The sequence below is a fragment of the Harpia harpyja genome, chromosome 4, assembly GCF_026419915.1.
Source record: "Harpia harpyja isolate bHarHar1 chromosome 4, bHarHar1 primary haplotype, whole genome shotgun sequence".
NCBI classification, from domain to species: domain Eukaryota; kingdom Metazoa; phylum Chordata; class Aves; order Accipitriformes; family Accipitridae; genus Harpia; species Harpia harpyja.
In genome coordinates this window covers 58630831-58645798 of record NC_068943.1, presented here as the reverse complement: position 1 = coordinate 58645798, position 14968 = coordinate 58630831, and the positions used below count along the sequence as shown (strand labels likewise).

The window sequence follows — 14968 nt, the reverse complement described above, 5'->3', positions numbered from 1 at the left end:
ACCTGCTCCTTCCAGGTGACAGCACGCCAATCTAGATAGCAGAAGATGGCAATTCTAGATGAGGACGGGTTTGTTTTTTTCCATTCTGGTACTATCTGCACATGCCTGTTTTTTATGTTTTAGAAAAAACTTGCACAAGAATACAATAGCAATAGATTTGGGATAATTCTCATTATAAGAACAGACAAAAGTTGAATTGGGGTCTATTACCAGTTTGTCTTTCTGCCTTTCACCATGGATTAGAAATCCACTTCTTCCATTGCCCTCTGGGTACGTGACCTTGCAGACGCCAACTCTACTGAGACCGCCTCCTTCTTGCGGCAACCATCCCCCACTGGAGTCATCTCGGGTCATAACCACAGCTTTGACTCGCACAATATAGCTGTCACTGCAATGGTAACAAAACAAAAACAAAACCTTTTGTGAGCATCACACAGTCTCATCAGAGCGTTTTTCTTGAGGGCGGTATTTAGACAGCACTGATCTGGCCCCAACACAGAGTTTCTGCCCAGGATGGAAGTCCATCTCTGTGACGGATAGCCTTGACCACTCAAGCCACCACAGGAAAGAAACCCATCAAAGAGCAAGGAACGAACCCATTGGGTTTCCAGATTTCAACATACCAAACAACAACGCATGGTCTCGGACACTCTTTCCCTTGTGCAGCTGAGGACAGGGACCAAGACAGTGGGGTGAGCCAAGCAGTACCCCAAGGCCACCAACCACAGGGGATGCATTGGGGCATCAGGTCTCCAAAGTGTTGGAAGAACATGTGGAGCTCAAATAACCCATGAACAAGGTGTTTTAAAGTTTTTGTGATCAAATTAGTGAAGTGGGCTTTGGAAGACAACACTCAAATTCCTTCGTAACTGGGACACCCTTATGGGAAAAAAACCACAAGCGTGGCTCCAGATGGTACCTCAGACAAAAGGAGATGGGGACCACCTCAGCTCAGGTCATCAGGACCACACCATGTCCTTACAACAGCTCCACCAGCATTTCAAGGGGCGTTCAAAGGCGTCACATCATAACCTCACAAGAAGCTATTCTGGAAGCACCCAAGATTTGGGGATAATCCAGGTGCCCATTGCAAGGGGTCAAAAAAAGAGGGAGGCTCTGCTCACCCAGGCCTCATCCCAGGGTTTCCACAGAGCAGTTGCTCCAGGATTTGCTGAGGACATCACCAGGGAGGGGGTCATTTGGGAGCAGAAAGGCCACTACAGGATGTAAGCAAAAGCCATGCACCTTGCATGGGACACACAACAGACTCCAACCTAAAACAGGTTATCCCCACCCCGGAGCTGCTGGGAAATACCCAAGTTAGCTTTTCTGTCCTCACACTGCTGCTGAGTCCCGGCTCAGTGCAACCCATCATGTGTTAGACATCGATTAACCTAGGGACTGCTCAAGAACAGCGCTGATGGCTGTGACGCCCTCACAGGGAGGTCACCAAGGCACAGCTACACGTCAACCACGCACGACCATGGCACTGTCAGCTGCAGAGCTGCTGAGACACCCGCCAGTGCCCGCAAAGGTGCCGCAGGACACTCAAACCTGGACAAAACTGGGAACATCAACAGGGGCTAAGAAAAAGGACACGCAAAGAAAATCGCCCAGGAATTGTCCATCTCCAGGCCACCAGGTGAGCTCACCAGGAGGAGGAAGCTCAACCTGCAGAGGGCTCCAAGAGGAGGCCTTTCAAAGTGACAGGTATCATCCTTTAGAGAAAAATTCCTCCTGGAGGAAAGCTCTGTATCTGGACATTTTCCCAGCATCCTGTACAACATGACAAGAGAACAGGCCCTTTCTATCCAAAATTACAAGCAGTGGTAGTTTTCTCCATCCTGTACCACCTAAAACTACCTCTTGTTTTCAGGCATAATTTTTGCATCACTTTTGTAATCCAACTGCTAATACCTGAAGTCTGAGTTCCCCTTTCTGTAATACAACCAGATTTTATTTAATACCTAAGTGAGCAGACTCACGGATCCTACTTGAAGGCAGTTTTGAGGACAGACCAAGGAAGGCATCGAGCATCTTCTGGACAGAGATGCCTGGGACCAGCTAATCTCTTCTGCAGCTGGACATATCTCGCAAAACACACACTGCGATTTTCTCTTCACTGGCTTTATTTTATGGATACACCAACTTTCCCACTGGACCTGCACGATGAAGGCAGCACACAGACGCTTAAGGTTCATCCCCTATTGCTCTGAGGACTTTGCACTGGCTGATAAAAAGCTTTTCAGCATACTTAGATACATGGCCTGTACCACAGCTGACACATGCAAAGCATTCACAGAACTGAGAAACAACATTTTTAAGAATATTTTTGCTTGAGTCCTTAAAGCAGCATCCTGGTACAGGAAACAGGGCAAGCGTGTCTATAAACAGATCCAGTTACCTTTTTATCTTTTGATGAAAATGTATTTCTAGATTTTACCAGTAGCAACTTTAACCTCTCAGCTTCCTGACAGTCAGAATTAAGCAAAATACTTCAGCTAATTTCCTACTGTGCAAAAATTAAGCTGCTTCCATCCAAGACAATTTTAGTTTTCTCCTTTGTAACTTTCCCATATGGGCTATAAGGATTAGCAATTAACAGATAAAGAAAAGGATCCTTTCTGGACTTCTTTTTAACTCTTCTCACTTCTGGGGAACTCCCATTAAATTTCAAGCTCTCTTCTGAAGTCAGAACTGCTCAATAAGACCTTCCTTCCTATCCTACCGCAAAAGTCATCCACACAAACTGCTGCTTCTCCTTCCACACTTGGAAATTGCTGCTGGAAATACAGCTCCCTGCGGGATTTACTGTTCACTTTTATGGCAGGAGCCTAAGCCTTCAGCTGTCCCAAAAGTACTGTCGTCTTCAGTTACCTTCCTGCAGGAATCATCAACTTAAAGGAAAATTAAGAAAGCAGCTACTACTCAGTACTTTGTGATTTCTACCAATTATCTGTGTGTTTCCATCACCTCTTGGTGATTTCTCTAGGCTCATAATTACATTTGAATACTAGTGGATGCCTACACATTAAATTTAGGTCCCCTGACTACTATCCCTGCCCATTATACTCACATTCTGGTGGGGCACAGAGCCGTACAGTTTTCATCTTTATATCCACACTGATACTGTGACCTATGGCGCTTACAACCTCTGCCACCACAGCCACTGATTTCACCCACGTGCCAAGAGAACACCACATAAACTTCATTTTTCCCACCTTGAAGAGCTACCTCCTTAAATATATCAAGCCAGAAAACGTAGTTTCCACCCCGCTACCATGGCAAGAAGAGCTCTGCTCCCCTATTAGAAAAGGGCCTTGTCCAGCAGAAGGGTTCACCTTTGGCAAGGTAAGTAGACCTCTGGCTTCGTTAATGTAATCCCTTGGCACGCTTTCCTGCACGATCAAAAGTCACCAGTGACGCTGCGGTTCCTGGAGAGCCCCATCTCCATTCCCACTGGGCTCCAGCCACAGGTGCACGTTTCCCAACATGCAACCTATGCCAAGGGATTTAGGAAAAAGAAAGAAAAGAAATAAGGAAAGGAGGTAGTTAAGGCTTTTTAGGGCTTGACATCTTGGTTTAGTCACTAGACGAGGACTCAGAAGCTGCACATTGAATTTTCAAGGCTACATACTGCTTCCTTCAGTTTTCTATGTCAAAATCTTGCCTGCCATTTCCATCCACAAGCCTAGAATAGGCAATGCTTCTTTCCCTCATGCCAGTGTTGATAAATGCTTGGGAGGTACTCAAGTATTTCTGGTCCATATAAGGACCTTGCTTTCTTAGTATAAAAGCTGTTTATTTTCTTTGCTATTTAATTTTACACGACTGCACCAAGGCTCCAGCTGGTTGCAAGCATTCAAAATCCTCAGGAGCAAAGGAGAGATCTGCAAATCACATGTGCACGTCACTGCTGAAACCTTGGTGCACTGAAGCAGCAAAACAACCATGTTCAAGTCATGCACCTGCAATTTTATCATGGCAACTGTGCAATTTGACTATTCCAGGAGAAATGGTTAATAAGGTATGTGAAAATATTTAGTCCATTCCCATTAATGAGATACCAATTGCCACTGAGATTAGATAACGCAAGCCTTTCATATAGTTAAAAATGAAACAGCTAAAAAACCACCCCTGCAGTAAGCCTTAGTTCCCTCATTTTGTTGGCTTCTTAAAACTTTAAGACCACTCTAATTATTGGGTTTACGGCCTATGTGCTATGTGTTTCATGCAAACTATTCTTAATTATGTTCTTAAATGGAATACTTTTCTGTCTTAACCCTACAGATTTGTCTTCAACAGCCTTAAAAGCTTGAGAAGAAAGTATCTGCAGGGATTACCCAGCTGCATGGCAGCCAGCCAGCATGTTCGAGGGCTGCTTCAGGTTGTTTGCCTGCCCCACCCTGAGCAAAAACCCATAATGAACTTGGGGAGTAAAGGTAGCGCAGAAAACCACGTGCTGTTTTTATTGGAAGGAAGAGAGCCGTTTAAAAATTGTAGCTTGTGGGTGTGCATACATATCTCTATAAAAAAAAAATAATTAAAAAAGTGTGTGCGTGTATAATTGCTACTCTGAAGGATATTGAGAATTTTTCTAAACAAGAAGTGACTGCACGATTACCTTTCCAATAACTGAACCATGGTTGCATTACCTATAGCCTAACTTCTACAAAGCATTTGTGTCTAAGAGAAAAGTGACATTTAAGGTGGATAAAAAAGTGCTTTCTTCCAGCATGCACAAGCCGCATCGTTAAGCCCAGCCAACACCATCCAGCCACATCACTTACAGCAACCGCACCACAGTGAAACCAGTGGGGGACAAAGCCCTGAGTTGTCTTGTATGCCTGGTGTGGGCTTACAGCTGCAATCCCACATCCAGGACTAAATGGCAAATAATTCCTTCGTTAGTTAAGGCTTTAATTTTACCAGTGTCTTTGTAAAAGGAGGGTCGAAGCACACAGCTCCCTTCCACCAGCCGCTCTTGTTTTCCACTTTGCTTAAAACGCAGCAACTGCAAATACCATGAGATGGTTAAAAATCCCAAGGGGTGGTGGGGGGGGGGAAGTAGTCCAACCCACCACATTTACTCCTTTCTTTTGAGTCACATTTAGCATCTAAAACACTTTCCAGACACATTCCATAATGCAGTAATATTTCTTCCTCTAGCCAGGCTAGTTGACCATAATATAAACTTACAAACTTCCATGCTAATGCAGCCATACGGCACTTCAGTATTTTCCTCCCTTCTCGACCTTGCAGCTTACAGGGCGAGTAGAGATTCACAACTCGGACAGAAAGGTAATTGCATATAACGGATTTCAAAATTATGGACTTCTGTTTTTAACTCATTGACATTCCCAGATCCCAGATTTCAGGGAAGAGCCAAAAGGACAGAAGGAGGCTACAAATGCAACAGCAGCAGAGGTCGGGCTGTTTAGCACAGATCCATGCAAATTTAACTTTACACTTACTGGGGCATAACCTGTCTTTAGCTGAGCTGGATGTATTTCACTGTGCTCTTACTTCATCTGACAGCTGGAGTTAAAGCCATCCTGTTCTGCCCAGGTGATTGCTGGAAATTACATTGCAAGGATCCTCTCTGGAGTTCATCCCACAGTGCCAGAAAGAAGTGGCAGTTTAATGGAAGTCATGAAAAACTGCTATTTTTGAAGTCCCACTTTCTTGATCTGATGCTTGGTTCGCGAACCTTCTAGCAAGGGTGAAGTACCTGCAGATTATAACCAGTATTCTTCAAAACCTTAACTTTTCACTTTGTTAGAAAGAAAACTTCTGCGTGCACAGAGTCACAGCAAAATAAAGTTGATATTTTGATACCATTTAGATTTCCAGCAGGTTTGATGCTTTTTCATTAAATATAAGCAAGAAAAAATAGCCATCTGCACTCCCCTGGTCAGAGCCAACGTTAAAATAGAGCCTGTAGAAAACCACGGAATACCTCCCAAAAGTTTTCCTTGCCCTCACCTCTGCATCACACCAGGAACACAGAACCACTGGACCTGTAACCCATCTCTAATATATCAAATTTGCAACCTATATTCTTCTGTCTTTCAAATCCAATACTGCCAGAATAAAGGCATCTGGGAAATTTTGGTTTCCACCCAGTCAGAGTAAATACAAGACAGTTCTATCTCAACATGCCTTGCTCCAGAGATGCTGGCCAAGTCCTGCAATATCCCTGTCCTGGAGCACTTAATCTTAAACCATTATTATCCTTACAAGCTCAATTTCAGGACATTTCTCTCTGTCTCAACAAAATGAGATAACTTTGTTGGCATTTAGCATTTCCTCCCAGCTTCCCCCTGAAAACGGAAAGGAGTTTTCTCTTCCAACTCCCTAGTTCACGCCTGGCTGCTGAACTGAGTTTGGCAGCGTGTGTTCAGCTTGTATGCTGACCATTTCAGGGAAAAAAAAAAAATTAACTCCAAGAACACTGTTAGCCACAGCAACACAGAAGGTGGAAAAGGAAAATCCTGCCGCAAAGGAAGCGCTCATGCAGGATTTGGAAATCACTGCCAGTAAGTTATAAGACATGCACAGTCCTACCTGCACATCCCATAAAGCACCCAGAGAAGTAGTTTTGCACGAAGGTTATTCAATGCTGGGGATTTTCCTGCTGACTGAGTGCTGCCCAAAATCTTGTGTGCAGTAAAAAAACCCAACCCAGCAGGGTGGTCACTCCGATGGACTGCGAGGGTCCTAGATGCAGCAGGGATGCTCAAAGGCTCAAGTGCCTTCAACCCTCTAAAGCTTGTCTTCCTATACGACACATGGCCTCACGCAAGGAACACAGCTCCAGGAAGCTGGAGCAAACCCAAAGTACCATCTTTTGATTTTATTTTTCATTCCTTGATGCCCTTCTGGGTCTAGAGCAGCCCCAAAGGCAGAATAAAGAAGGGCCAGGTCCTCCACAGCCAGTGCCCAGCAAGCCTGCGTTTGTTTCCAGCGCTGCAGCTCATCTGAAAATCCTCCACAGGAAAGATTAATAGCAGTTTTGTTTGTTTGTTTTTTCAGAAGGAAAGGGACTTCTCAAAAAACCAAGACACCTGCAACAATCCAGCCGGTCGCCTCCACATCTCCCTTGAACGCCGAGGCAACGATGAACAAAGGAACCCTTTCAACAAAATGTTTGTTAAACATTTAAGGCTGATATTACTGAGTTTATGAGAAACAGCTCTATCCTAACTTGCTCAAATGGGATTTCATAATCCTGTATTTATTTCAAATCCTTCCAGGAAGTACACGGAAAACTAATTTTTTAATATATATATATTTATATATATAAAAATATACATACATAATATATATGGTGTAGATATGAAATTTTTTTCTATATATTCATATCTTTTATATATGTATGATTTTTTCTTTTTTTAAATGACACACAGAAAAGCATCAGCTTCTGCTGTGAGAGTAACTCTCGCAGTGCATTTTTACAATGCAACATCCCAACTAATTTGGATGCACCAAACTAGGGGACAAGAGCAATTTTCTGCTGCAGATCTGGCCCTTGGCCCTCACTCCTTACGGATCTGGTGTTAAAAACCATCAGGCTTTGGCGCAGGCAGGGTAACACAAGTGCTATTCACACAGCTATAGGGTTGGGTGTTTTAGCCCTGCACAAGCTAAACCCGTTTTTTCAGCCAGCATAACCTCTCCTCTTGCGCCAGCCTTGCCCAGCTATCCCCAGAAAGTGCCATACACATGAGCAAAACCCCAAACGAACCGGCAAGCGGCTTTTTAGGGGAAAAAAATCAGGCTTGCAAACATGCTGATGTGCAAGTGAAGATCCACTGAGACAGCTCAAGTGCACGGATTTTAAGGGCTATCCCCAGAAATTAGCTTACTACACAAACAATATTGAATTAAAATGAAAGTCTAACTGCATCAGGGACATATTAATTTAGTACTCATGGCCATATTGAAGAATCTATGTAAAATATATTGTTGAAGCTGTGCTAAAGCTATCGAAACCCACAGCAAAAGTTGTTACAAAGACACCCCCAAAATTACTTTTTTCTACAAGACAGCCATGACCCCACTGGGATGCATGCTTACGACAAAACTTTTAATGAGCAACTATTTAATAAAACCTCTTCAAAAAAATCAGTGAACCTCATGCTCACTGGAGAATTGAATTACCTCAGGACCAGCCTCCTTGCAGCTTTGCATGGTGACTGCTTTCTCAGTGATTGCAAATTACAGGTTTGGTGTTTATTAAAAAAAAACAAACCAAAAAAACCCAAAACAGAACAACACCCTCCCCAACCAAAAAACTTTTATTCAAAATTGTTTAATGGATCAATTCTGCAACAAATCGTTATAGCTGCACATGTCAGTATGTCTTGGAAAGTTGTAAGGAACAGCAAAACAAAAAAAATCAGTTTAATAAGTTAATGCGTTTAAATAATTTACCCTGCAGCTCATGAAGCCGGCATAAGTTGCACACTCAAGTCCTCCTATTTTTGTGCAAGGGTACAAAATATTAACAGATCTCAAGGAAAGCTAATTAGCACTATCATTTACTGTAACGAGAAAGGAACTTGTTATTGCATGACAGATGGTATTTGTTTTATATCACATGCAAGATAAGAAAAAATCACATAAAAGCTTAGCCAGCCAAACAGGTAGTTACATGAGATCTGCATCCTGAATTGATTTCCACTTCCTCCCTGCACCCCCCCGCTCCCCCCAAAAGCCACAATCAAGTTCTATGTTAATTTTTTTCTAACATATACTTACCATAAATGCTGTTACTGTTATCCCATGTTAGCTAATGAATGGTGATATTTAGCAAAAATAAGAAAACTAACAAGCACAGGAACGGTATTCCAGCTTTCTAAGTTTTATCGCCCTCCTTATTTTGTAAAACGAAACTAGAGATTTTATACCGCTTGCCAAAAATTAGAGAGGAATGTAATGGAGAAATCTATTCAATTCACAAGACGACACTGTTTCCACATGACTCTCTTCTCCCTCCAAGGAGTTTCTGCTGTCACGTCGTAGACCGCTGTGATGCCCATGATGACACCAAATGCGCTGGCCAGACGAGGTATCCCATTACTCCCATATAACATCACGTTTTGCAGATTAAGTGCTACCCATCCTAATGCAGCCGTATTATGGTGGGAGTGAAAATAACGCAAGGTGTGCTTATCTTCAGCTACAGAATCAATGATATTCCGGACGTAAAAATAAATTATTTTGTATATGCATACGCAATATTTCTGAAAAAAATGAAATTTACAAAGCAAAGAAAAAAAACCCCAACACCAAAACCCCTTGCTCACCCTAAGCAATTTGCATTTTCCCCCACTCTCCTCCATTCTGATGAGTGTAGAATGCAACTATATTTATCCCCCTGTAAACAACCTCCGGGACACGTACGATACAACTACAAAGGCTAGACAGTATTTTGAAAACATAAAATAAAAATTCTGTGAGTCAATTCCAGCTGAATCTATTTTAGTGGAGGGGCGAGGGAATAAGCAGGGTAACTGTGGTCTAAATCTAAAATGTTTTTATCTTTTGCCAGGTAAATGCATTTAAAAAAAAAAACCAGAATAAAAGACGACATTCTTAACTACATCAAAACCAGCATGCACATTGAGTTTGCCTTCCACCTCTCTTTAACACCCCCCACCGCAAAAAGTGTCCATGGAGAGGGACATCAAGGGAAGCAGCTTCCCAAGCAGCATCTATTTTCCTCTCAGTATTTAAGAGAGGGTGCACGTTAAACCATTACTTCTGAAAAAAATAATATGTAACCATAAAAGAAAGCCTGTGTTTCACAAAAGTCATACATATTCACTGATAAATTATATGCTGATTTAGAAAAGATTCAGAAGAGCTCTGGGGGCAGATGGGAGGAGGCGAAAGAAAACAAAAAAACCAAGAGTAAAAAACAGGAAATTATACACAGCAAGAGCACACACACATACCTGCTGGGGGATGCCATTTCCTCTACATTTTACACACCGATTGCTCCGTTTTACCATCATTGCCACCACCAGCCTCCCAATCGGCGTTGGCTGCCCCGCGTCCCAGCTGGCTGCTGCCGAGCGGCTTCCCCCCATGCGTGATTCAGTCTCCTTGAGGGATGTGCTGCATTGTACCGGGTGAGTCATCCCAGAGGTATTCTGCATATTACAGCCCTGGCCGGACCATTACTCATTCCCAACATCCTCCCGGCTCGCAGAGCACCAGCGCACGCACGGACCAAAGATCCTTGCTTCCCCACCCCGGTTATAGGCTGGAAAAAAATTAAAATAATTACAATACAACCACCGTAAACTAATAACGGGGGCGTTTAGCAGCGGCTGACGGAGCAAACAAGCTGCTGAGAGGTTGCACCAGACCGGCGGGCACGTCACCTGCTCACTCAGGACTGCAAACAGGTCCAAAGTTGAAAGCGGGCGTCATCTTCTCCGGTAACCCTGACTGCACTTTATTCCCCAAAAGCTGCTAACACAGCGCTGGGACCAAGGGTCCAAACAACTCAACAGGCTTGGGGGAAGCACTCACCCTCCAGACGTACCTGCCTCCATCGCAGCTTTTAACAGGATTTTAAATACTTCCCGTTTGCGACAAGCTGGTATTTATAAATATCAGCTATAGGTCCTTGTGTACCATACCTTTGCAGGCAGCCCATGCAACTGAAGTGCCAACACAGCAACATCCCTACACACGAGCTTAGTTTCAGGCAGTTGGTTTCAAGCACTCCCTTGCTGCTCGAAAACTTGCATAACCACTTTAACTCCTCGCTCAGCCAGTGTGTCCCCTTCCCAAAGTTATATGATCATCCCTAAATGCCCTTTCATTTTTTTAAAAGCTGAAACGTTGCTCAAGAACTGCCTCAGCACCAACAAGAAGAATAAAAATTGTGACATTGGGGCTCTGAAAGCAGCTTCTAAAAATACTTGCCCGGTTTCTGAACTAATCTATGCTGATGATTAGGCAGGAGGGGGGAAGAAAGCTAATTTAAGTGTTTCCAGGCTCAGCTGCTTCTGCCTTCCTTAAATCCATACTGTTTTAACCTCGGTTTGGGGCAAAAATCCCTTTTTCCCAGGATAGAGAACGGTGGCTGAGGTGATGCTGCCTGAAAGCATCCTTTAGGAAAGCTGCGTCCCCATTTTACAGACATAACCACCTAAAATCACACACACTCTTGAAAACTTCAAGCTTAGACCACGGAAACACTGAGCTCAAGACCACCAAGGCTTGAATGCAGCTTCAGTGTGTAGACACCAGGCTTCATGGAGGATGCTGAGGACATCCTGAGTTGCCAGGACAGAAGCATTTGTTCCTTGCTTCTCTCCAGCATCCAGCGAGCACGCGTGCAGGTGTAGCTGCAGGCACCTTTTTGCAGCTTGGCTGGATTTTGTCACGACAATGGAATCAAGCTACACTCCAAAGCCACGCTGAAGGTAACAGACAGAATTTTAAATTTGTTACAGTGGGATCAAGTGACAGCTGCGTTTACCCTATTTCAATATACAACATAAAAAGGTCCTTAATTTAATGGGCAAAGGGTACTCCGTTTTGGTAGAAGTGCATTTGCGACCACTGGGTAACTCATTAGCCAGTCACAGCATCGTGCTATCCAAGTAATTAATTTTTTTTTTTTTAATTTTAATTGTACATCCCCAGTCCACAACTCGTCCTCCCAGATGCACCAGGATTTGCTGCCTTGCTTTCCTCTTCAAGCTCTGCAGCAGCGCTGCTTTTACCCTCAAATGCTTAACACAGTGCCCATCAGCTTTGTCCTCAGCTGTCTCCAGCAAGAAGTCAGCACACAAGTCCAAAGCAACGTCAGCCAGAAAAATTAAAGAAAGATGCCTGGCCCTTTTTGCGGCAAGTCCAGTTTCTAAAGTTTTTCTCCCAAGGGACAGGGGAAGATGAAATTAACCTCCCAGTGTAAATCAAAACTATCTTTGAATAAGCTGTGTTGTAATCATGTTTTTGAAACAACAACTTGAGTGGTTACATCTCCCCAAAGCTTCCCTGTTTTCTTGCCTTCCCACTGCTCTGCAGACCAGCCTGCCACTGGTCCTCTTAGAAACTCAAAGCACAGCATATGGCGAGACTTGGGACTGAGCACCGACATAAGGTGGCTTACAGAGGAGCAGCATTAACAAACATGATTCCAGCATTACACATCAAAAGATGGGTTTACACGGAAAAGCCATCACACTGTAAAGCTAACACAATTTTGCAGCTGCCGCAGGGTAGCTCTCAGCTCATGTGGCTGGGTTGAGGAATGACTTGGGTATTTTCTGCAAAGTCACCTGTCTCATGGTGTGCCAGGATCAGAGGCAGGCAGGGAGAAACACTCCACGTGTGAAAATCCAATACACAGAAAAGCCCTCTGTTATAAATGTTACAGCATGCTCAATCTATATGGATGCAAATAAAGCCCTGGCTGCCTGTCTACACCGAGAAGTTGTTGCATCAGTCAAGAAGAACCACCACCACCTAATTCAGTTCGCTTCAAGCCCTGCTCCCAAGGGTTTTCTCCAAAGGGAAGCAGATATCAAGTCATGGGATAGTTCTGAGCATCAACTGAATCACTGGTTAGGTTCTTGCTTTTGCAAATGTTCTTTAAACTTAAGGCTAAGCTAACAAACCTCAGTGCCTGGGTTGGCAATGCTGCCACGCTTTTTTTTTTTTTTTATCATCATTATTTTTCCCCTTACATACTGCCTGGTCCAGTACACCTTAGCACACCCATCCCTACTAACTTGGTGCTACAGTGAAATATCCTCCAAAGCTTTTGTGCATTTCCTAGCTTGGACTGGTGAGCGGCTGCTCTAATACACGAACATTTTCCCCAGTTTCCAGTGGGATGCACGCTGCTACAGGGTTTTGCTATTAGAAATCTAAAGTAAACATTGCAACTGGAGAGCCAACAAGGCAGCGGATCTGCTTTCCGCTGCCTGCTGGCCAATTACAAGCACGGTTCAAAGAGCCGAGGCTGTGGTCAGAGCAAGAGGAGCCCTTTTTCACTGTAGCTGCTGGAGTATTTGTGATTAAGAGAATGAAATTCAGTCACCTTGTTAATGCCAGTCATATTAATGGACTGAACTTCTGCAGCAAATATTAACACAGCGCACAGGACCAAGCGCTGACAGCTTGTGAACCAGGCAAAAAGATGTTTCAGCACGTAATTTTTGTGCAGCGAAGGCTTCCAAGTATCTGCAGCCCCAGGTCCATATAGGACACTCTGAAACTTGTAATGTCTCATCATCTGGGAATGCCAGGCAACCTACCTTAGGTGTAGCATTCAGGATTTGCTATAGCAATATTACCTAAACATTGCTTACTGTGCCTTGTGAGGGGTAAAGAAGGTTGCTTTTCCCCATTTTTAATTAAAAAAAAAAAAAAACAAACCAAAAAACAAAACCCCAACCCAAACAAAAGACTTCATAGACATGGTCTGTGTAGCTTTTTGTCCAACACTTCAGAGACACCCATTTCATTCATGCTGCCCTTGTTGCCCATAAAGTTTTCTTGAATAGAGCATTCATTCAAGTGGCGTTGTAGGGAAGAGCTGGAAGTATAGCAGAAATAGGAAAAAGGGCAGAAAAGCTGATCCTTAGGAATGACTTCAAACCTTTTATGATGTGCTTGGCACTGCTGAATATTCAGGAACACTGAAATGCTCCTCCCTACCTACCATTAACATGCTTTCCCTATTTTCGAGGAAACTGGAATAAGGCTCTGCCATGCTGCACATCTCTGCCAGCACAAAAGCAAGGTATTATTAAAAGTACAGCCGAATAGCCCTTCAGCTGTTGAGGAGTCTGCTGGGGGATAGATGGTCCATAAAAGCCCACATGGGAGCAGTTCCGGTCACGGCACAGCTCGACTCTGCTTATGCATTTCTCAACATTGACTTCACCCAGATCTTAAGCATCACTGAGCATGATGCTTTCCTAACACAAATGCACCCCGAGTACTCCAGTAAAACTAAGGAAAGAGGAAAGCTGCAGTATTTAATCTCTCGTAGACATCATCTGATCTGAAACAGAGAGAATCCATCACTTTTTCTTTTTACAGTTGGCTCCGGCAAGCTGCAAGCCACCAGCATGGTGGGAGCATCTTGCCATTAACACCCAGCAGCAATTGCTTTGCAGCTCAGGGCCCAGGCTGGAAGGCCATCGTCCCAGCTGGACTAGTGCAGGCGTCCCTTTGGCACCAGATCATTACGTATAGCACAATCCCAGCTCCTAGCGAAGGCACAAACTATTTATAAATTACAGAGATGTTAAATGAGCATGGCAAGTTGGAGGCAGCATTTTTTGCCATTTCAAAGCGTGCAAACCGAGGCAACTCTTTATGTATCAGTTTAAAAAATTCATCTCTAGGTGACTGACAGCTTGCAACAACCATTTTTCTTTTCTGGGTGTTTTAAAGCTTAGGCCTTGGACAGACATGTCATTCTCATAGATGAATGGACCTTTGTACATATGGATGACAATAAAAAATGACCCCAGCGTAGATGGGTATTTCCATCCAGGATGCAGAAAGGTTCTGGGTGGAAGCCATGTGGATTTAATTTTCCTGCAGACAGATCAAAGGAAAGCTGCCGAGAGCATCTTACTTGACTCGAAATAAACATCCATGACCAGAAAAGAGGTTACACAAATGACATGCACCAAGCTCCTCTGTGCCAGAAAAGCCTCATATGCTTTTCTTCTAATTAAACCCTTCCTCCATAGCTCCTAATTGATACCTGGACAAACAGCTGTAATATACTCCAGGAAGTCTAACCCTGTACTTTGCTTTACTTGTGTGACATGGACTTGATCATCACAGGGCAGGCTGCAAATTTTCATTTTCTTGATAAAAAACTGGTAACAAAAAAGCTAGTAAAAACACAAGACCTTCCTCTTCCCTTTTTTCAAGCTTAGATACTTAGCTCAAAGGAGAGGTGCTTTTATGTCCT

General features: G+C 43.6%; 1 protein-coding gene across 3 annotated transcripts in view; it reads right to left on the bottom strand.

Annotated features, from left to right (window-relative positions):
• Nucleotides 1-14968, bottom strand: part of SPRED2 (sprouty related EVH1 domain containing 2) — a 65415-nt gene that overhangs the window by 27354 nt on the left and 23093 nt on the right. The window contains exons 1-2 of one of the 3 annotated variants that reach the window (XM_052784178.1): nt 9963-10252; nt 211-388 (exon numbers count right to left, since the gene is read on the bottom strand). In XM_052784178.1, coding sequence (XP_052640138.1) covers nt 211-388; nt 9963-9979 — 195 coding nt within the window. In that variant the 5' untranslated portion in view covers nt 9980-10252. Of the gene's footprint in view, nt 1-210; nt 389-5526; nt 5754-9962; nt 10253-14968 lie in introns of those variants that run through there. The other 2 variants (XM_052784179.1, XM_052784177.1) reach the window with 2 other exon arrangements.